The sequence below is a fragment of the Wyeomyia smithii genome, chromosome 2 (genome assembly GCF_029784165.1).
Source record: "Wyeomyia smithii strain HCP4-BCI-WySm-NY-G18 chromosome 2, ASM2978416v1, whole genome shotgun sequence".
In the NCBI taxonomy this organism is placed as follows: Eukaryota; Metazoa; Arthropoda; class Insecta; order Diptera; family Culicidae; genus Wyeomyia; species Wyeomyia smithii.
Window position 1 is genome coordinate 249,530,274 of NC_073695.1, and position 24,858 is coordinate 249,555,131.

Here is a 24,858-nt window from a genome sequence, read left to right on the forward strand (position 1 = left end):
AACTCTTGACTAGCCCGCTCATCTGATAATAATATTGATCAAATCGGTTGTGTAGTTTCAGAGATAATGAAGTTTCGTGATTTTCACATTTCGGTACATTACAGACGAAATTACAGTCCGATTACAGTAAAATTCAATAGGGTGTTATGAGGCAGTTAGACTTATTATTTGACACTAATTTTGTGGAAATCGGGTGAGCCATCTCAGAGAAAAGTGAGTGAGTCCAAGTAGTCTTCGGAATATGTTCCTTTTCATAGCTGGATTTCACATTTTTAAACATAACAGGCAAAGTAATGATCTGATTCCAAAACAAATCAATAGGGTCTTATGGGGAAACTTCCTTCCATTTGACACTGGTTTCATGAAAATCGGTCCAGCCATCTCTGAGAAACATGAGTGAGATTAAACAGTCCTTAAAACACGTTTCTTGTCATAACTTTTAAACCACATGTCCAATCTTTATAAAATTCAAAAGTTAAGGGTTTTTCAGGTAGCCCGTTCATTTGAAACCAATTTTGTTCAAATCGGTTATGTGGTTTTAGAGATAATGTTGTTTCATGATTTTCACATTTTGATACATAACCTCTGAACTAAAAATCTGATTGCAATAAAATTTAATAGGGTCTTATGGGACAAAAAGACCTCCCATTTGCTATTAATTTCATGAAAATCGGTCCAGCCATCTCTGAGAAAAATGAGTGAGAATAAAAATCTGCAAATACACACACACACACACACACACACACACACACACACACACACACACACACATACACACACACACATGCAGAAAATGCTCAGCTCGTCGAGCTGAGTCGAGTGATATATGCCATTCGGCCCTTTGGAGCACTTTTATACTTTCGGTTTTGCAAGTGATTGCTATACCTTTCTAGGAGAAAGGCAAAAAACATTGACATAAGACAGGATATCGTAATTCTTCGTTACCCTGCGGTCGTGTCTCATGCACAACCACTTCAACTTTTTTCTGGTTTATAGATGCTTATTTAAATTTTATTAAACACTAATTTCAGTTAAATTTGTTTGCTGTTTTTTGTTTAGGCTGAATTTTAACCGTTTTGCTTGTTCTATTCTTCTGAACGCCTTTGGTCATATTCTGTTAAGCTTGAAATCATGCAGTTTTTGGTAAAAGCTTCAAAGTGGTTCCAGTTTAATTCGGAGTTATTCTGGTTTCTCAGGTCAAAGGTAGGTACTCGAGGGTACTCGGGATTGGTAATAGACAAATAGCTGGATGCTACGAGTGGCAAATGCTTTTTAGTGCATGTCGTTTGCAGAGGATCGCGGTGTTTGGCAAGAAAGATATTCATCGATCGTTTCCGTAATTAGCGAACTTCACGCACAACATTGTTTGATTTCGGCAATTACCTCCGTGCATAAAAACACAAATCTTTCATTCCACCGCAGTCTCGAGAACGCAGAAATAAACTCGGTCTGACCGTCTAGACGAAGATCGCCTCCGTTAACTTGATGATAGCGCGTATACCTTACATGATTTGCGCCTGCCGAAGTGTATTTGCTTTTCCGAGGGTGCTCGAAAACAGTAATAGACAAATTTTTAAACACGCAGGGTCTGACAAGAAAAAGCTCATCGTTCGTCTTGGTAATTAATTAACTTCGAGCACAACACTGTCCGACTCGGTCACTTACCACGGTGACACAAATCTTCCTTTCCGTGGCAGTCGTGGAGATGCAGAGGTAAACTCGGTGTCTGTCAACAGCGACTGTTACAACTTTTTCCTTACAACATGGTCCCTAACCTAACGATCGTAAGGACGTGGCCGGCGCCGTTATCGATCCATACAAAGCGGTAGCTACTGAATTGTTATTCACTTAAGATGCAAACTAATCCCAAGTAGCCATATACGTGGCTCTTTGCGCAACTTTGCTGGCTTAGATAAATCACGGAGAAGCAACTACGAAGTGTGTGGTCGTCAAGCTCAAGCTCAAGCTCAAGCTCTTAGGTTGAAGGTTGAAATACAAATTGAAATTCTTGCTAGCCGACCGACATCGCTAACCACAGAGCCACGGGTACCACATTAATCTTTAGGACTTTATTTAAATTAATTTTAATATAAAATTCAAATAAATTTGGGTCATTCCATGTCAAGTGATCAGGCAAATGCAACGACCCTCTCCGATTCGCTTCAAAATGAATTAAATGACTTGTCTTAGGTTGAAACTGAAAAATCCAGAGTTTTGGGTCAATCGGACAACCCCCCTCCAATTGCGGGGCACTCCATTTTTGCTTTCTTTGACAAAAAATCATTTTCCATGTTTTGGAAAACATCATATCTCAGAGGCCGTAAGAGCTACAGACAATATTAGACACTCTTTTTAAAGGTTATTGAATTTACTATCGAATGGCATCATCAGATTTTGCAAACAGTGTTGCCAATATTGATATTTTCACGTTTAGAAACTAAAACTTCGTTTATCTCAAAACACCCCCAATTTTTTTTTTATATCTGATGTCACCAATGTGTTCAGCGGAAAATTTTACATAAGAATCACCTATCCACAAAATGCAATATGCACCGTTGTGGAGATATTAAACTTTTAAGATACCGAGCTCGTTAAATTCACATAACAAATGTGACCAAATGGTGAAACGCACTCGAACCAAAAGCACTATTTCACATCTCAAATGTGGGTTTTTTTTTTTTAAAGGTGGCGGGGAAATCTGCAAACAGACACCTGAGAAGAGAACTCAGGGTGTGGGGATGAGACTGGGGGAGAGATGCTGGGGTAGTTACACTCGCCCAGGCACCTACTGATCCCTGTCCCGACCCACTAAAACCCCTCCAGTCTCCAGCCCTGGTCTTCCCGGAACGACGGTTAAGTATTACGTCGGGGAGTGGCTTTTGTGCGTGATGCACCCTCTTTACTCTTATAACCTCCTAACTAACTACCTGGAGACTGGTAATTAGCTACCACTGGCGTGTTGGTGGTTGACCCGCCACACACATTGCAGCTCCAGAACAATCTGAGAGGCGGCCGCACAGACCGCGTTCCAGATGTCCGGGTCGTCGCACATCCTCCGGACTAGATTGTCCGGAGTAGTGCCAGGCCCGCTCACAGCCATCATGTTGCTCCTCGCTCTTACGAAACGGGAGCATACGAAGAAGACATCGCAAATGTGGGTTTCTCATGGCCTTTCTGACGGTTTATTCCTGTGTTTTCATAACGTGGTTTCTGTCAAAACATACGGAGGTTGATTTGAGTTTTCACGACAGTGAAAAAAATGATGTGTTCAATAGGTTGGAGTTTAAAAAGTAAGTGTACAGCTGAAAATCACAATCGATCGCACTTAACATCGCGAGAATGGATTTTGTTCAAACTTCGGTCTGGTCTTCAACGTTTGCAAACTATATGCGGAAGCCATGAAAAACAGTTTGGCAAATATTTCGCAGCTAGACAGAAACAATGCTGTATTTCGTCATGTTTTCATGGCAGGTTTCATGAAAACAATCAGGAAATAGTAGGAGGTCAAGAGACATGTGTCCAATGTGATGCAGCACTGAGAGCGGAGGTTGTAAGGATTAATTCGCAAGATAGAATGATGGATCAGGAAATAGGTGTAGCAATCGGTGAAAATAGTACACTCAAAATATTTTTCACGTTATTGTTACGTGAAAGTTCCTATACTTGTTCATTTTCTGTCACTTTGCATGATAACATTTACGTGAAAATCACATGTATGCCATGGTTTATCACGTACTATCCACGTAAACTGGAGAACGTCAAACAGGATGTATCGCGTGAATTCTCTGTGCGAAAATAGCCTTAAATCAAAATGGCGAAGCTGTTGTTTGATTCAGTGTCAGCACACAAAACAGAATTTCTCGATGGCTTGTAAATAAGTGAGTCTTCAAAAAATCTAAATAACATCCAGTCTTAACCTTACAGGTTAAGAGGGTTTACACAGCTTTAGTTCAGAGGTAGAGGAGTTACCTGAATACAAACAGCTTAAGCGGTAACTATCGTCGACGAATGTTGTAATATTAATCAGTTTTCATGTCGTTTTATTCATTTACGAATTGGTATACCCCAGATTTATTACGGAATATATTTCGATAATTTCTGAAAACCATTTGCGATCTATTAAAAATTATAGAAATAAATAAAAATATACGTTGCATAAAACGTGATAGATATCAGATACTCAAATGCTTTTCACTTCACCAGTAGATGAATTCGTCGTGAAACTCACATGAAACGCATATGTCTACTAAATAAGATTCGAAGGATAATGTATTCCACCAGGTCATGATGAACTCAAGAGACAATCACCTAGAATCTACTTAAAAACGATAGTGGAAAATATTCACGTAACTTTTCCGGTTACTATATTGTGAAAAATATTTTGAGTGTATACCTCAGCACAAGTAATGTTACAAGCATTATAGTTAACATTCTTTATTTCCTTGTTATAGATACTGGTGAGTTGGATCATTTAGCTGAGGAATTGGAAACTCCGCATGAGCTGAGTAAAAGGATTTTTCACACTATATTCTTTACAACATGAAAATGTTGGAAATGAAGTGATTAGCTCACTTCTGCGATGTCATTATTGTTTTGTTTTGTTTGAAATTGTTTTGAACCTGTTTTAATCGTTTACTTGTATAGCAAAGACACAGCTGGTTTGCTTTAACACGGTTCTGAAATCTGTTGGTCAATCACCCGTTAGTGAGTCGAAGATCAAATAAACGAAAAAATACAGTGGAGAAAAACTGCTCAATGCATCAAAAGCTTTAAAAAAATCTTTTGAGGCTGTTTCTAGTCAGCAAATGAAAGTCTAGAAAGTGCTGGAGAGGAAATGGTTCGGTAACTCAAAGAAAAATTTCAAATTTGTGATAAAACGAGCGATAAAATCCACCAGTTGTCAGTGCTGCCAGGTTTGATTTAATTAAATGTGTTCCAGGGATCCGAGGAATGCAATCGGCGACACCTCAAGCGGACGCTACCATTTTAATGAAGACATTGTCAAGCTCTGATCGGGTACCTATTTCAATTTAACTCCAAAAGTTAAACAGAAGTCGTCACGTACTACAAATATCAAACATTAATTTATGACAAACCTGTTAAATAATTATAATTAATGAAACGCACGTTGGCTGTTATTTCAGGTACCATCAAGTAGAATATGAGAAACCAGTTTTTGAGATTTGAAGCGGTGATTTAGTTTGGGATGCGTTTTAATAAGGCTTATCGCATTTGTAGGCGTATTGTTGGAATTTAACGAACTCTTTATTTTAAAAGTTGAATATCTCCGCAACGGTGCATATTGAATTTTGTGGACAGGTGATTCTTATGTAAAATTTTCATCTGAACACATTGGTGACATCAGATATAAAAAAAAATTGGGGGTGTTTTGAGATAAACGAAGTTTTAGTTTTTAAACGTGAAATTTTCAATATTGGCAACACTGTTTGCAAAATCTGATGATGCCATTCGATAGTAAATTCAATAACCTTTAAAAAGAGTGTCTAATATTGTCTGTAGCTCTTACGGCCTCTGAGATATGATGTTTTCCAAAACATGGAAAATGATTTTTTGTCAAAGAATGCAAAAATGAAGGGCCCCGCAATTGGAGGGGGGTTGTCCGATTGACCCAAAACTCTGGATTTTTCAGTTTCGACCTAAGACAAGTCATTTAATTCATTTTGAAGCGAATCGGAGAGAGTCGTTGCATTTGCCTGATCACTTGACATGGAATGACCCATTTAAATAAATTTAAATAATCATTTAAAAAAGTTTTTTTTTTCTCAAATGTTTGGAGTTACATTAGGAATTTTCCTGTTTATTTGATGCTATCCAATTTTTGATGTTGAGCATCAAGCATCATAAGCCAAATTGTCAGTTTGCTCTAGTTTTTTAAGTTGAGCGTTGATCAGGTGTGTGTTGCTAAGTTGATAAACTTATAACAATTTCAAAACATTTCGAACATTTGACTTCGATTTATATATATATTTTTTTAATATTATTCTAGATTGTGGTTCTCCTTGTGGTAACCTCTGAAAACGGTCTTTCCTTTTTCGACTAAATTTTGCAGGTGGGACTGACATGCTATGCGCGGCAGTATAGCAATTTCAAACCATTTTGAGTTAAATTTTCGACTGCTATATTTTTTTATGTTATTCTTAAATGACAATTCTAAAATGTTGTTCGTAGGGTTTTTTCTCATGCCCCCTCTCATCTCCCATCCCTCTAGTTTGACCCTTCCCTCAAGCTAAATTCCAGAAAAAAAACCACACACAGTTGAATGAAAACTTCTCCAGGAAGTTATAATTGCAGATAGTTCAGAGATGCAGATTGTAACTCGGTCTCTTAGAACAACGACTGTGTAACACTTCTTTCTTTCTTTCCCTAACCAAGGAGAACGTTGCCGGCGCCGTTATCGGTCTTTAAAAAGGTACTGAATTTTTGTACGCTAAGGTCGCTTTTTACGCACTTTTCTACGTGTTTTTTACGCGGACTCCGGAATTTACGCGGTTTGGATTTGGAAACTTGTGATATTCGAAAGTTTTCTGAACCCGGGAGTAACAGTGGGGAATCGCTGGGCATTGACTCAAAAATTAAAATGCAAATTTCATTTCAATTTTATTTTTCCTATAGTTGTTTACTATTGGAGTGTCCAAATTTTTAGAGCATTACGACAAAATTTGAATATTCTATGATTTTTCAAAGGTACTGAATCAGCGTTTTTAACGTTTTTCTTGGAAAAAAAGTACAATGTTGCGAAATTTGCTGGAGCCTCAAGGGTAACTTGTGTCATGTTGACGTCTATGGAAAAGTTGTCTGTAAAATAGGAGAGAATAAATCCTCATCGTTGGATCGTTTGTAATACTCAAAAAAAATTAGGCGGAATCAAAAAATTAAGTATTTTTTTAATAAATCACCGTTTTAAGTTTAGACGGCAGGGTTTAGCACTATTGGCACTAGTTTTAAAAGATAGCTTGGAAAAAATGCTTCAAAAAGCATCTAGTCCGATCCTGCGCAGAGTTGCGCAGAGTACCTTTCTTTCGAAGAGAAACTATTTGTTTGGCACATATTGCATTTTAAAAATGTAAATTTAAATTGCACACTGCAAACAGTTAACAGAATAACAAATGGCTCGTATTAGTCTGATAATAACAACGTTTTCAAACATATTTCAGTATGAACAATCACACTGTTTTCAAATTAACAAGTTTAACCCAACAATATTTCAATATTCAACGCAGTATCAAAAACTAATCATTGTTTATGTTTCGTATCACAAGCACTTAGTACCAAAATCATAATTTAAGTTTGTATCATACCATTCACATGTAAAAACAAACGTGTAAACACAAACCATGACATAATCAATCGCCTGCTAATTTCTACAGAACAAATAGTGAATTATTATTTTGACGTTAGAAACTGCATTTTGAAAACTCTTCTTGAAGATATTAAAACTGTATTAAAAATGAACACAAAAATTAAGATGAAGGTGGAAGTGAATAGAAAGAAGAATGCGATAAAAAGACGCAATGAGATATAGTCACTTTGAAAAAACCAAGTCATAATCCTTAAGGGTGCCCATTTTGAAATGTTAGGAATAGTTCTAGGCAATTAAATTGTCTTCCAATAAAATACCTGACTTCAAATGAATCTGAATCAAAATGGCTGGTCCGATTATGATACTTTTTTTGTTCCGATCATGATTCACCCTGTGTTCCGATCATGATTCACCCTGTGTCCCGATCTGCTAAAACTGCATATTTAAAATAATTTACGTCGGATATGTTATACATTATTGTTTCTGTGAACTGAACGGACGGATTATTTTGATATACGTAATATGTTTATGATTTCATGCGTAGATAATAGTGAAAATGTGACATGACAATCTATGTATCATGAAAATAGTCTAAATTGTTCCTATTATGATACATTAACAATACCTTATATAATTGATTTTTTCACAACTGACGCCCATCTGATTTTAATGTTTCAATACTACTGAAGCATTTTTTGCCTGGTCACGCTCTGCTGACCCACGTTAGGTATTGTTTTATTCATCCCATGCGCCCTGTTTTTATATCTCTTCTTACAGTTAGTGCCGAATTGAATTTCAATTATTTTCTGCATTATAATGTAGTGTTAATTTTTGTGATTGTGAGCGCTTTAGTGCATTGTCAAAACTTTCGCTTAACCCCAATTTCAAGTTCTGTTGTGTATTTTCTCAATTTAATTTTTTTTAATTTTTTATTGTTAGTGTCGAATGATTAAAAAAACATGCTACAACTTGTTTTCACTTTTTTTTAACAATTTGTTGACCTAAATTTCAAACCCGCATGGCTATGCATTAAAATTAAACAATTAAAAAAATGAATCAGAGCCAATAAGAAATAGCAAAATGAGAAGAATATTGCATATAGAAGCCTCTATGCAAATTATTCTAGCTAAACTCTGTACAGTAACTAAATACTACCTGGCTCTGATTTAATGGCTTGTTACGACTGTCTCCGCCGGCTACTGATCGTCACAATTTACGACTGCATTAGCACCTTCTTGGAAAAAATTATATATTGTCAGTATACGATCATTAGCATTAGTGTATGCATATAAGCATTGCAATGACAATCTTTGCGGTAAAATCAAGGTTAACTATCGCGCAATGCGCTTACAGAAGTATATTTCTTGAGGACCGATTGGAAAATTGTAATTCGCTAACTTTGTGCACTACTAAGAATATCCCGATTTTAGCTACTTTAAATCTCAAACAGGCCCGCTTGTACGTCATTGAGATTTGCCTTGAACTGGGAAAACCGTTTCTTGATTGCATCTTTTGTTTGTCTGGCAACAACCTACCAACATCTAATGATAGCGAAAGCAAATAGATAAGACGAACCATTTTAAGGCATCTGAATCACCTTAGCCAAGAAAAGAGACAGGAGAAAAGGTACAATTTAAGATACGAAAGCGTAAAACAGAAATGCCCCTGAATCATGTACACTAAGGTCGCTTTTTACGCGGTTTTTTTATACGCGGGTTTTCTACGCGGCTTTTTTTACGCGGATTCCGGAATTTACGCGGTTTTTTTACGCGGTTTTTTTTAGTGTAGTTGATTATACATTGTTCTAGGGACCAAACAAACAGACAACCTTCAAGATAATGATTACGGTATAGCTCTCCCTTCTGATATTTTTCTGACGTCAACTATGGGGAAGATATGAGACGATCGCTGAAACTATAAAAGTTCTTAGGCAATCGCTTTGTTCTACGATTTGACAATTGACTGTATCGTAGTTCCAGTTGGACTCGTAAACGAAGTAAAAGGCTTTGAATGACTTCCCAATCATTCATTTAGTTATCCATACTTATTTTCCTCCTTGAGAGAGAGAATAGTGATCGCAACATCTAAAACTGGTTTACAACAGGTTCACTAACATGTTCATCATGACCTTTTCGATGTTCTACAGATAAGCTTATCACGACAATCCATAGACTTGAATTAAATGTCTTAAGATCGCAAATCATATTGAATCGTGTTGTACCACAAATACTACTGATAATTCCATTGATGCTGATTGTTACTAATTGTTACTACTAATGTTGTTACTAATTGTTACTACTAACTGATCGCTAAAAATGACAACCTCTCCTCGATTTTCGATGAAATCTACTTTGAATTTTATTCTTTATATTTACACTCTTACCGTCTTTATTTTAAATATTCGTTTTTGTACAATGTTTTGAAAGGTTATAACAAATATTTTATTATGTTTCCTGTTCAATTGTCCTGACCGAACAGTACCGCAACGACAGTACGTACCGTAGTACGTAGTACGTACGTAATGTATCGGCAGAAATCAAAAAGCGTCGTAGAACTTACAATCATGGTTTTTATTCCTCTTGACACGGAATTGTATGATGGGTTTTAACTAGAATGTTCTAACAGAATTTTATGTTTCGCCCATATTCTTGGAGCCTTGCGATTATCTTGCGAGAAACGTAGGATCAAACAATCTCGTCAAATTTTACATGGGCAGTTGCAAAATATACTGCTAGCAAGTAACAGATTGAAACATTTTTACTATCAATTTCATTAATTGTATATCAAACCTTCCTACAGTGAATCATATCACACGCGAACTACTTAACTGATAGTGAACTAGCATTTTCTGCACTTGACAAAACTCAATGACATTCACAACGGCAAATGAAAACTATGATAACAGTAGTTCTATGATTTAGGTATGTAGAAAAAAGAAAAACTTACCGTAACCATCGACACCGTCATGTTTGGCCATATTCCGCACTACTCTGCCAGCGGAGCGCGTTCCAAAACCTCCTAAAACAAAACACAGATAGAACGCGATAAGTGTGTTTGTTTCCAACAAGTAGTAATGCAACTGTAACTAAACTAAATATCTAGACCCTTGTGCAACCACTAAAGCCATTACCGATGAGTCAAACACTCACCGAACGCGGGACAACCAGGCCACGATTAACAAAGCAAAGTGCTTCAGTCGGTCGGTCGGAAGGTTAACCGGTACACTGGGACAGAATAGTTATGTAGAGCAATAATTGAGCAATCGTTCCGTGTCGCTCTATTCGAATGATAAGATGATACTGACTACAGGAACCTGCGGGTGCGAAGTGGTTGTTCATGCGTTATCTGAACCGAACCCGTATTCAACACTCGGGCGTTGCAATGGTTACGAGCAGCGCAGGCGGAAAAGTAAACATCAACATCCTTGGCTTTGAGCCGGAACGGGGAATTTTTCGTATAAGTTCGGCGGTGCGCAGATTAGTGGGATGTCTGTTTGCTTGTTTGGTATCTTTCTTATCTTCTCCAGTTTGCAGTGCTTGAGAAATCCATTGGAGAACAAACAGTTGCAGAATTATCTTTCTAACATGAATTAATGAATCATTTCTAAACCTGTTCTAAATTTCCCCAGAGTTAGCTAGTTAACGCTAGTTATCGTTATAATTTATAATTTTATTACTTGAAGTAAGTAAATAATCGTGTTTTAATTTATTTTAAGCAATTCGAAAAAAAAAATGATCATGTAGGGAGTGTGGCGAGAGATTTGGGAATTTTTAACCCATACCAATGAGTATTTAGTTACAGAAACAAAACTAATCTAATAAATGCCAAAAAAAAAAGTCAGATTCAATTTAACTTGAGTATTGGTCCATTTTCGTTTATACTTTGATCGGTCGTTTTTGTTTATAAGCCAAATTACCTCAGGGTAGCGCTTGTTTGATGATTAAATCGAATAGTGTTCTACAACAGAACAGAAAATATTAAACACCCCGTTTCCACTTCCGTCTACACTTCCCTCGCTTGGTTGTTATTAGCCGTTTCATTAGTGCAATACCAAACGCGTCTTTCATCTCAGATTATATAGGAAGCGCTAAGAAACCTTTAATCTAGTTCAACTGTAAACACTGGGCGCGTGGTTAACTTGAATTCCTCGCTCCGTTTATTGCCTCCAGCAACATTAAAACCTATCCAAGCCGTAGCTAGAAACATCAATCAACCTTGAACTTCCGATGTGACTGTTTTCAAGTACCGGCGGAAGTTCAAGACCACTAGAAAATCGATTTTCTCGGGTAGCGAGAGCGAGAAAAATTGTGCCGTTTAGCGCCCCATTTGTGTTGTGGCTGAAGTCCATTTTCCCGGGTCACGGCTGTTTTCGTTGGGCGAGGTTCTCGTGTAGTGTACTAATTTAGGTCCCTTCAATACGATGGCCTTCCCATTCGGTTGAAGTTTGTCATGCAGCACGCTGTAGGAGTACTCTCGGAAAAACAACAGTTTTCAGTTTGAGTCTTAAAACTAGACTGACAGAATTGAAAAATAAATAGCCGGCCACTCAAAGCCGCCAGTGTGATATTGAATATCACTATTGAGAATGGTCACAAGATGTTGTGCATGTTCTCGAAACAATCGTGTTGCGCAACATCGCTTGGGAACGAAGTCAAAACATCAAAAAGAAGCACACAGAGGGGACGGAAATATCTCTACTTGACTGACAGGCTGACTTTGCTGCGGCAAGCCGACAAAGCTACTAATCGTTATGTTTTCGATTGTTCTTAGCTTAATTTTCCAATCGAACGTGGTATATAGAATAAAATTTTTAGTTCTAATCATTCAAAAGTGAAAGAAGCCTAATTTACTTTAAGTGTACTGCCGTGAGATGACATTGTGACGTAGATCCAAGTGATCAGTTTTTCAGTACGGCCCAAAAACGAAAGAAATCTTCGTCACTTTTATATGGAAATGTGTGTCAACATCACTTCGTTTTTTTGATTTTATGTAACGTACGAATAAGTAACAACGAAAAGGAAGATACCAAAAGATAGGTCTTCGAATAATGAACAAATTGGCATGAAAAACTCATATTCGAGAAAGTGGCACTTACGTCACTTTGTCATCTCACGGCAGTGTAGTGGGGAAAAGTAAACTCAAAATTCTTTAACCAGAAGACTGGATTACATTTGGTTCAAATTTTTTTATTGCTTCCGTAACATCGCGTATGACGTATGACGTTCTCCGTCAGAAGGGCTAATGCAGATACAATATTCGTTGCACCATTGCGCAAAGCAAAAACATCCAACTGCAGCTAATGAATCACTATGCGATGTAAAAATGGTCTGTTTTCCTTCCAGTTCGATCCCGATACAGTACTGTACTGTTTTTTGTACTTTCTCTAAACCTGCGCCACATGACACAAAGAATCCGATTGTTTTCGATGGTTGATGGTTGATACCGTTCAAGCAGAAATATGATACATTAGCGGATGAACACAGGCTAGCGAATAAAATAAACCGCGGTCACTTCTGGTAGTGTCTGGTCTGTCTAGCCTCTCGTGTCGCTTTTTTACCAACCACAACCGATTAGTCATACGTATGTGTATAGTAAATGGCGAAAGTTGAATGTACTTTCCCCATTTGCCTAGTTTTTGCACATAAACGTCAAAGCGTTTTAAATAACCATTGGTCAACACTTGTGCCGGTTCGGTATAAAACTCGTTTTTAATTGAGATTTGTTGCAAATGTAATTCGAATGAGAAATCGATCACGATCATCCGATCAGACGCCGTTCATTGGTTGACTCATTTGCCTTTGATTGTTGTCACTGTACAAAGCTTATCGTGAACAAAAACCGTACCAGTATTGCGTGCTGTTGTCTGTTTGTTTGTCTTCGGGAGGCGTTCGGTCGGACCGAGCTGATAAGCTACAGTTGGAACCACTTGAGAGGACTGACTGACTGCCTGGCGCGACCAACTGCTAACGCGAATTGGCGGCTGATCTACAGATGGTCTGCTCTCTGGTTCGATATTCGGACGTCATAAATAGTAATATTTCCTACGTGATTTGCGTTAGTTCAACGTGTAAAAATAAATCATTCAATATCGGCACCAAACCGCAGGGGCGTCGTCATGCTCGGGTTCCTGTCGAAGATCTATGCTATGCTATTTTAGGCCGGATTTGGAGACTGTAATAAGCTATGTGCGTGCTTGTGGTTTGCTTGCACTGGAAAACCCAGATGGCGACCAATGACGCCATTGGGTTTGAGACAAACTCTGTACTTCCTTAAACTATGATGACCGATGGATGAGCAATTAGCACCGCATCATGTCATTTGATGATAGTTTTGTCACCCCGTAAGTCCCAGTTAGAACGGTAATGACATCCAATAAATACGCCACACAAGTTCCGATCAAGATTTCGTTTTTTTTTTTCAAACTCTACAGATTTCAAAATCAAACCAAAAGCTTTCGAGTAGTTTTTATTCCACGTACGAAAAGCTCGAAAATGAAAAAAAGGTTTTTAAAAAAAAGGTGAATATCTTCTGAAAGAGCTGAAAACCAGAAATTCGTGAATTACTAAAAAACCTCTGTTTAATCGCACCAACATATTCAGCAACTTATTTACTTCGAAATCAGCGTCAACAGTACTCCGTCATAATTTTCTTATTCCCGACTATCCGGTTTTGCGGGAAAACCCCCGGTTTCTAAACTAAAGAATTTTATGAATATTTAAACAGAATCTCACAAGCATTGGATCAAAGTTCATAAATTGACAGACCATTTTTATGGTTTTTGGTGTTAATATACAGAGACCGGAGAACGACCCCAAACTCCATTTTTGATTACAAAATGGCGGCTTCTGGTTTAAAAATAACAAATAGGATCGAATGTCACCAAATATAGCTATTTCCGGAATCGGAATGATTCCTGGAAACAGGAATTCAATTCCAGATGTAATTTTGTAAGGTTTCGAGAAACTGCCAAAATTGATGAAATACTACCTCATGGTGCTCCCACAGACCGTTATTATAAAAAAAATGCACCAAAGAATCTGAGTACTCCACTCGATTCGTTATGATGTCCAGAATCTCTGGTTAAAATTTCAAAATCATCGTACTGTACATTTTTGAGTAATGCCCCTTTGAAGGTCGTAAAGTACAAAAAAGTGATATAAAACCGACGAAATACTTATTCTAAAGCACGTTTTTTAACCACCATTTCATGAATAACTTCCAAAATAGTTTCTACACATTCCAAGGGTTATATTTCAAGACATTAATTATTGGTTGAAAGATTTATTTGAAAATCCCACAGTGCACAGTGGTCTAAACTAGAAAAATCGTGATCGTTTTAGGTTTGACTGTGAATTTTGGTGCCCCCAGCCATTATCAAAATGCGTCAACTTACGTGAGAGTGTCGCATATTAATGGCTCGCCGCGTTCGTCGCTTCAACGTTATGTTTACGTGAAAACTCATTTTGGTCTCTGGAAAAATGTTGGTGGCGGGGGCACTAAAATTCAAAGGAATAGCAAAAAATCTATAATCTTTCATTTTTTATATTCGAGCTTTAGGGCCGCACCAGTGTTGACCAGTGTCATTTTAATGAAAATCGTCAATAACCAAAGAAATATATGAAACAAACATATACTTTATTAGATGAATTTTTTTTTTGTTATAGCAAACAACATTGTAGAACATTGAAAAATTGCAAAAAATAACTAGTAAATGTTATATTCATAAGCTACATTTTTAGTGGCAATGTATAGAAAACTCCCCGAAAATCCATTTAAATAGGCAGATAGAAGTATGAAGTCTTCGACAAAGGTGAATTTTTAAATGCAAAAATTAAAAAATTTCAAATTCGTTTCTCAATTTTGGGTGGAATAGTCACAAAATTATTACTTCTATAAAATGAAGAATAATTAATGTATAACCTTTGCTGAAGACACTATGGCTCCAAAATCAGTTTTTTTCGGTCAAAATAATTTCGATCGCGGTTTTGCAGTTTTGGAAACGCTATGCGATGCTTAGATTTTCATTTTACACCCCTCTCCCAGAGTATTGCCACAAGAAGTAATTCTATGTCAAAAATAACAAAGCACTTCAATTAAAATTAACGTATCAATTTTCTCACAAGAAACAAGACGGATGAATTGGCTTTTTTTAAAACAGCAGTTTCTAAATTTTACAAATCTAAAAATTAGTTCTTAAGTTTCGTTCATTACACTGTGCTACATGAAAAAAAATTCAAGAACTTCTGAAGTGACCTAGTGTAGGTTGTAGGTCTTGTTGAGTATAACATTCGCTCATACTAGAAATTTTCCAAACACCCCCACAATCTGAAGTTATGGTCAAAATACGGTTTTTTGGACCTCAGCGCATATAATATTTCTTAACTCAGTCATTTGTCAATTGATTTTTAATATTAAAGCAGTTTTAGAAAGAAGATAAATAGAGCTTTCAAAATATATACAGGTTTGTTCTAATATCAATAAAACATGTTAAGTTATTCGAGTTTATATCTAATTTTATAGACTCTTTCACGCAATTTTTCAATTCAATTTTAAATTTGCCGTTTATTTTTGTAAGAAACATACCACAAATACAATATAATTTCGAAAGTATATTCAATTCCGAATCAAATGAAATCAGTTTTGTGGAAATCGGTTGATATTTGGCTAAGTTATATATTTTATTAAGAAAACCAAAATTTTTGGCTTCTATCGCACATTTATTTCACGGTGCTACAAATGATAAAAAAATACAAGAACTTTTGATGTGACTTAGGGTGGGTTGTAGCTTTAGTCAAATGTTACTTGCGCATTTACTTGAAGTTTTTCAAATACCCCGAAAATTATAAGTTATGTTCAAAACCCTGTTTTTTACCTTAGCTTACATTTTTATGTTGTTGTTTATGTTATGGTTATTTTTCAATTGATTTTTTATATTTTAGCTGTTTTGGAAAGGCGAAAAATAGAGCATTTGAAACATATAAATATATATATATATATATATATATATATATATATATATATATATATATATATATATATATATATATATATATATATATATATATATATATATATATATATATATATATATATATATATATATATATATATATATATATATATATATATATATATAAAGTTTACCTATATGTGATGAATAGTTTTAAAATAAATAAGATGGTTTAATTTTTCCAAATTTATTCGCAATTTTTCACACATTTTTGTAATGATGAAGCTTCAATTGCTGTAAAATTTGGAAAGTTCTTTTTAGTACCAAACGAAAACAATAGGTGTTGTTAATGAAATTATGTTATAATTATGCTGAGGCATGATTTGATGAAATCTAAGTATATGGTGGAAAACATCATGTCATATCTTAGCCAAATTAAACCGATTTTCATAAACAACACTTACTGTTTTCGTTTGGAACTAAAGGTACTTTTCAAATTCTACATCAATGAAAGCTCGTTCATTACAAAAATGTGTAAAAGATTGCGAATAAATTTGGAAAAATTTAAAAATAACATAAACTATTTTATTTATTTTGAAACTATTTATCACATATACGTAAAATTAAAAAAAAAATAAATCATCTTATTTTATTGAATATAAATCATCTTATTTTATTTAAAACTATTCATCACATATAGGTAAACTCTTTAGACATAATTATATGTTTCAAGAGTTCTATTTTTCGCCTTTCCAAAACAGCCAAAATATAAAAAAAAAGGTTGAAAAATAACTGAATTAAACATAAAAATGTGAGCTAAGGTGAAAAACAGGGTTTTGACCAGGCATGGGGAAACCAAAGCACTCCAAAGCGCATGTGGCCCATCTGCTAACAAACCACCTGCAATATTTTTTTCATATGTACTTTTGGAAAATTGAAGCGTTTGAGAAAACACGTGTAGGCATGCGGGCTCTCGAGGGCTCACGAAGTTGAGAACACTCGTGTTTGTGTTTGCCGAATCTTTCGAAGGGCTGTTTTGTCCAGAACACTGCGGGTTTTTCGTTTTGTATACGCACTGAAAGGCAATCTAAATACCCTCCGTGGTATCGCTTGAAACACACACGCGGGTGGTGTGGTGGGTTTAGACATGCCTGGTTTTGACCATAACTAATAATTTTTGGTGTATTTGAAAAACTTCAAGTAAACGCGCAAGTAACATTTGACTGAAATTACAACCCACACTAAGTCACATCAAAAGTACTTGCATTTTTTCATCATTTGTAGTTCCGTGAAATAATTGCGCGATAGAAGCTAAAAATTCTGGTTTTCTTAAAAAATATATAACTTAGCCAAATATCAACCGATTTTTACAAAACTACTTTCAATTGATTCGGAATTGAATAATCTTTCAAAATTATAGTATATGTGTGGTATGCTTCTCACAAAAATAGACGGAAAATTGACAATTAAATTAAAAAATTGTGTGAAAAAGTCTAAAAAATTAGATTTAAGCTCAAATAACTCAACATGTTTCATTGATATTAGAACAAACCTGTATATATTTTGAAAGCTCTTATAGTCGTCTTTCTAAAACTGCTTTAATATTTAAAATCGGTTGATAAATGACTGAGTTAAAAAATATTATATGCGCTGAAGTTCAAAAAATCGTTATTTGACCATAACTTCAGATTTTGGGGGTGTTTGGAAAATTTCTAGTATGAGCGAATGTTATACTCAACAAGACCTACAACCTACACTAGGTCACTTCAGTAGTTCTAAATCGCTGTAGCACAGTGTATTGAAAATTTAATAAAAATAAATATAAAACAATTTTATTACATGTCCGTGATTTACTCTTTGCTAACAGTTATGGTGGGCATACTTTTTAGTGTATTGTCTCTGGGAAGCGTTCACATAGCTTACTATGTTGTCAAACATTTTCTAGTCAAATTTACTCAATTATTAAACATACTCTTCAGAATAGTTACTTTCAAGTGGAAAAATCATGATTTTTGCTCTGATTATAGTTCATGTGAGAGAGTCGAGCGAAATACTACCAGGTATACCGCCCTAGGAGTTGTCTGAAATGGTGGCGTGGGACACTGTAATCAGAGGGATTTTTAGTTACAAAGGTTATTGTGCCTGTACTGCCCTGTTTACATAGTTGACGTAAGAGCCAAAATGACCAAAATGCACTTTTTCGTTGATTCAGCTTCCTTTCCTCAAGATACATACACTACAAACAAAAAGAAAACCATTTTGTTCTGAAACTTTTGAGAAATATTGGTAAAACGTTTTGGCGTAACTGCCAATTGGTTGCAAAAAATGGCGTCACTCCATACAATTGTTTATGTTAAGTCGTTTTATTCGACTGTCTAACTACGGTCTGTTTGTCTAAGTTAAGTCGTTTAATTCGACAAATATTCCATGGAAAGGGGTAAAGGGGAAAGTGGGATTGAATATTGAATATTTCCACAAAACAGGAAGGTGTAAAGTCACCGTGTCCTTTCCCCCTACTAGTGGATATTTGCATCAGATGAAATAATTAAAATGTGTGTGTGTGTATAATACGGTGGGTAAACTTAATCGATTTGCCTGAACGTTTTTAAGGTTCTATTTGGGGCCCCAAACAATCCTGACACTACCGGAAGTGGATTGATCGATAGCTTTCTCGAAAGAAACATGCGCAAAAGTTTTCCTACACTAATTTTCATACAAATTTATGTACATGCATATGTAATGCACCAATCAGAGGCACGAGTAATCCATATCCGGCAGGTTTAGCATTGTCCGGGAGCCTAACTTGAACCAAAGAAAAATATTGTCCTGGCTCTGTGCTGTCAAGTTTGCATTTTTCCATGTAACGATTACCCACCTTAGCGTAAATGTAAGTCTTTATGCATGTGTTTGTATTTGTTTATTTGTTTATTTCTAAGTGCATCATCTGACATAAAGTCTTAATGAAAAAGGATAATCATTAAAAGTAACTAGAATTAGTTAACCTACGTTTAAAAATATGACTAGGCACACCAAAATCAAAAAGATGCTCGACACTCGTGAATGTTCTCACACAAAAGGCAACAGGTTCATAATAACCATAGTTCGTGCGATGGAATTGGTTCAAAAGCATCGAAGAGGGCCTCAGCATACGTTGAGATGCACGGAAATTCATCAATGACAGCAACTTCGGGGAATCCAGTTCAGCGTTTAGAATCTTGGCAATGCATACAGCCTGTTGTACTTTGCGGCGGTGCTCTAGAGTGTCTAGTCCAAGCAGGCGGCAACGATCCGGGTAGGGTGGCAGATTCGTAGGATCACGCCAAGGTAGTTCTTTCAGGGCCAATCGGATGAAACGTCTCTGTATACGCTCGAGGCGCAGGTTCCATGAAAGCTGGTGCGGACTCCAAACCACACTTACGTTTTCTAGTAGGTGTATGTGTGTTTGTGCGTGTTTGTCTAAATGATACTGCCGATGGACAATAACTGACATTTGACCGAAACACGATTGATAAAACTGAATCAACTGCGAGGCAGAGTAGGAAATATTCAAGTTTTTACGCCAAGCTATGCGAACAATCTGCGAGAAAAATACATGTTTATTCGCATAAACTGGCGTAGCGGTTTTTCTAGATCAATTACCACGGGCCGACTCGTATAATCCATGGGGCCTCTTTTCAAACATCAATCTTCATAAAATTGATAGACTATTTTGTTGAAATTGTATCTCAATCTAATGATTTGGGTTAATATAACAAAAACGCGTTTTTCTCGCAATTATGGTGTTGGTTGTTACGTCAACTATGTAAACAGGGGCAGTGTAGTGTTGATACATAGGCTCACAAATAGTGAAACATTAGAAGATATGTCAAACTAGATAAACAAGCTTCAGCAAATAATCGCAGCAATCAACAATTACAAAGAAGTTTAAAAACATTAATTTTTGTTTTTCGCTTGACAGATTTCTTGATTTGTTATCAATTACATTTGCTGTATTACGAAGTTAGCTAATACACCTGTAATATTTGCTAAGTTAAAAATAAAAAAAAAATCATCTAACAATGTTGAAATGTGAAAAAATATTCTGAATAAATGTAAAAGCACAAAAATTTACAAGCATTTGCCGGTTCTTACTCTTTTATAAATTGGACATCGAAGACAAAATGAAATGAAAATAGCTTAATATAACCGTTGCAAAAATGTTTAGTTCTTGTTAAATCATTTATGTTATATTCATGAGATAAATTGTTAATCACCATCAGCAGCAGCATTGCAGTTTTTCCTTGATTGCTCACGAATAAAAATCGTATACCGCTGCAATGGTAGACCAGTGGCGCTCAGCTTCTCCTGTACTATACGGTAGGACTGTTAATTTTACAAGCATGTTGAAATCTGAGGGAACATTTGCCAGTTTCATTTCCAATTTTACAGAATGTACCCCAGTGTAGATAACAAAGACGTCTAGACCTTTTTTTTTTTTGTTATATCAATCTTTGAATATGTAATATTGAATTACAAAAAAGATTTTGTGTAATGCTTGTTTCTGACAAAGAAAAAAATCCATGAAAAACCTCTTACAAACAACCCTTTGAGATGGCATCTTCTCTTAACTACATTAATCAAAAACAACTCTCGCGGCATTCCTGGTGGCTGGCGTCATATTTCTATTATTATTAAGAACGATAAAACTTTCGAGTGACATCTTGCTGCTAAATTTATGCGGTTTAACGCCAGCAATTTGATCACATGCTGCTCCACACCAGAACAATTGAGCTCATTGTCAACAGAGCGAAAGTGAGAATAAACAGCGACAAGATGTTTCATGGTACATACACTTCATATGCGAACGCGATTGATCGAATTTCGAGGCTCGCGTGTCAGCCGCAGTATGCCTTGACTGAATGCGCGTATTTCTTGCTCTGTTTGTCATCATCAGGGGGGATCTATCTGTCAAACATCGTGTAACCAACATTTGTTTGTTTTTGTTCTTTTTGGTTATGAAATTGATCGATGTGAAATATTATAGAATTGGAACGTTTTTTTTATCAAAACTCGAGAAACCGCGGAAAACCTTTATGAATGTGTTGTGTAGTGATTTTTTCCATATTATCGTTCATAGTTACAAACGTCACGGACCAACAAACGTCATGGACCAGAGCTGATCTGCGATAACGCACACATATATGAAATTTGACAGCAGTGAATCCCCTCTGGTCATCATATCCCCTAGCATATCGAGAGTAAGGAAAACATCATGATTATTGCCTTGGCTTTGCTACTGCATTACGAATGCACGACGAACATAGCGTAAACAAACAACAATTACTGGCCTTTACCTTTAACTACTACCTACTTTCTTTAAACAGTCTAATGAAAGTGCCTGATCGTTTGCGAGAAGAAACATTGTTTACAAACATCCTTCTGACAGCAGCAAGCGTTCAACCCTGGCGGAACGATAACAGCCTAATTAGCATTCAGCTGGTTGCGGCATGAGGTTGGGTTTCCTTGTTTCGCCAAATATGAGTCGGTAAAAATCACACTTGCTACTTGCAGTGCTACAGCGGGTTTTTACCACTGAGGCCATGGCATGCGTGGCAGACAATGACGTGAGTCATTGACAAACCAAAACGATCGAGACCGAGTGCATTTCAAATCAAGAATCTATCAGTTATGTGTAATGAATCATAATTTATTAATTGGCCGAGTTGCGCAAATCAATTTGGGTGGGCAAAATCCCTCCTAACTGCTCTAAAGAAGGATTTCAAGGAAACATTCATAAACAAATATGCATGAAATCCCTAAGAAGGGAGATCTAGACACAAGTGATAGTGCACTACGTTAGCGATAATGACCACGATTCGCTAATCGCAAGTAGCCTGCAGCAGTTTGATTCATTGCTTTCCTATCAGTATCGAAGTGGATGCGATAGATATGCTAGTTCTAGCTTACCTTGAACAAAGTAATGTAGAATGATTACTTGCTAACATTTAAAGCAAAAGTTTTTAAGCTTACACCGTGGACATGGGAGCTTAAACTAGATAAGATGACTAACACGCTCTGAGGGCGATCACAAGGTGCGCATTAACACGGATTGCTTTTAAATTTTACCTTGACCAGTCAGTATATGCAAAGTGTACCGCGTGTTACGGACGGTTGGTTGGATTTCGACAATCTGAAAGTAACACAACCCGATCCTAGCAAAATTTCAAACAATGGAAACATCAAGCATCCACACAAAAAAGATACAGAAAAACATTCAGTGAATCTCAGCGTCATGCACATGCGATTGTAGGAGAAATTTGGGTTATGTGCACATCGTATAAAATAAGAAATGATCGTAGCTTGAGTATTATCACAAATTATTCAATTTCTAACCCTACATTGCCCTACCACGAGAATAAACACATTTCACTAGGGGAGAAGGAAAGTCTTTGTTGTCCTTTCATCTCGTATAAACTTACCGTCTTGCTTTCTATCACAACCTGTTTTGCTTGCATATAATTCCGGTCTGGACCAAAACAGCTGACCGGTGTAAGTGTATGTGTCTACAGGGGACAACCACCTTCGAAGTGAGATTGTCTCTTTGTTGCACTTACTCACACTTTATCAAAACCAGACTCCGCGATGCTCTTCCCGTAGATGCGCTGCACTCGACCCCCTGCTCTGTTCTTCAACGCGTACCACGCTCCTGCAGATCCCCAACTTATAGTACCCCAGTTCCCCGACCTCTCTTTGTTCCGGATTGGAAACAATACTGTTATTGTTGTTGCTTCACCACACCGCAGACACTAAAACCCAACAAAGAAAGCTGATCTGCGTAAAAAAATCACTTCCTAGTCTTCGAACTGAAAATCTTATTTCTGACAATTTTATCAAATCTAACATTACTCTTATGATCACAAACTCGGTGGTCTATTTTGTATCACTTCCGGCATACATTTCATCAATTACGCCACTTCTTTACGCTGCCAAACGCGTGCAGCTCACTTCGGACCACAACTCAAAACACAGTGCACACGAAACAAAGCAGCTTCAGACTGCCGGGATGGAGCCAAACGACGTATGGTCCTGCAATCGAGGCCACTCCAAAGCGCACAAATTATTACAACTTTTTGTTGTAGACTGACTGTGCACTCGTTCCCCCCTCTGCTTCTGTCTATCGCTCACGCCGATACACAATTATTGGCCTTCCCTTCTACGTAGTACCGTTGCCAACCTCGGCGGCACCCGCATTTATAGAAGAACACAACCGCCAGCGACGGCCACGACCTCGTCGAATTGAAGCGCCACACACCAGAGTGAAGAGATGCTGCCCCGCGAGATCTCGCTCGCTTCGCTACCTGCACTTGCTATTTCGGACGGCAGCCCAACAAACAGCACAACAACCGAACTACGCGAACCGAGCGGATACAAACGAATGAACGAAATACCGCCGCGCCGTAGCGCTCGTGCGAAAAGATATCCGTCCTCCCGTTCCCGTTCCCATGCGTTAGTAGACAACCACAACGCGCTAGTAGCGAACTCTGCTGAACAACCGTGCGCTCAGCCTCTCGAATCACATCACGAGAGCGCCCTTCTCAGCAGAGCAAACTCGCCCGGCAAACATACGCGATAGCAGTGTTTTTGGCTGTGATGCTATATGAACCAGCTAGAAACACACTGTCAGCCGGTGGCGGTGTTTTTGTTCCACCTACAAATTGCAACTGGCACAGAAGAACGACTTCTAGACGACATTCAGAACAACCGGTAATGCTAACGTTGTTCCATCGAAAGACATGATCATTTCGTTGCCATCTGTAGTGATTTGATGAGTCATTTTTAATGACGATGGTGGTCATGTTATTAAAATATCATAAGATAAAAGTTATATCCTAAACCAATAATGTGGTTTTTGTCTGTTATTTTAACCTTTGCTCTTTTTTTTATTACCATACTGGTTTAGGCTGAATGGACTCAAAACAGTAGCAAGTGGAATTTGTCGATCGACAACCGGAAACTAAATTTTGAAACATTGTTGAATGTTGAACTCAATTAATTTAATTAAATTAATTCTTCAACGAATGAATATTGTGAGAATATATTTGAAAAACTGTATCCTAAATTTTTACATAACCTAAAAAAAATATAGGTTCACGAACCACTTCGGCAGCGGGTTTTCTTGTCAAATTGTATTTTTTTTTCGACCCACGTAGAACAGTTCATAGTAAATTTTCGGAGTTTTAAATTTTATTTTCATCAATAATGTTTGATTCGAAATTTCAAATCATTTTATATTTTATGGGTCATAGTACGCGCATCTAAAATCGTTTGACAGCAAAATCTGTATGTTTCGTCGGTTAAAACTTCACGTTAATACGCTTTATTTTAAAGAAGTTCTGCAAAATAGAAGCCGAGAGAAGAAATATGATTTTGGACATCCACGTGAAAAATTTAGCATCCATCGCGAAATCACTGAGAGTGGCCAAATCAATTGTATATGATGTGATAAAACATTTCCGTAAAGGTACAATTGTTGTTCGGATGGATCAAAGTATGCGTCGTAGAACTTACAATCAAGTGCTGAGGTTGAAGGTACAGTCAACTCACCATA

The 24,858-nt window shown here is 36.8% G+C and overlaps 1 protein-coding gene across 2 annotated transcripts in view; it reads right to left on the bottom strand.

Moving 5' to 3' along the window:
* LOC129723360 (choline transporter-like 2) overlaps window positions 1-23,760 on the bottom strand; it is a 39,256-nt gene extending 15,496 nt beyond the window's left edge. Inside the window, exons 1-2 of one of the 2 annotated variants that reach the window (XM_055677541.1) lie at window positions 22,730-23,760; window positions 10,268-10,339 (exon numbers count right to left, since the gene is read on the bottom strand). In XM_055677541.1, the coding sequence (XP_055533516.1) occupies window positions 10,268-10,298 (31 nt within the window). In that variant the 5' untranslated portion in view covers window positions 10,299-10,339; window positions 22,730-23,760. Of the gene's footprint in view, window positions 1-10,267; window positions 10,340-10,470; window positions 10,627-22,729 lie in introns of those variants that run through there. The other variant, XM_055677542.1, reaches the window with a different exon arrangement.
* Window positions 23,761-24,858: the final 1,098 nt, after the last annotated feature.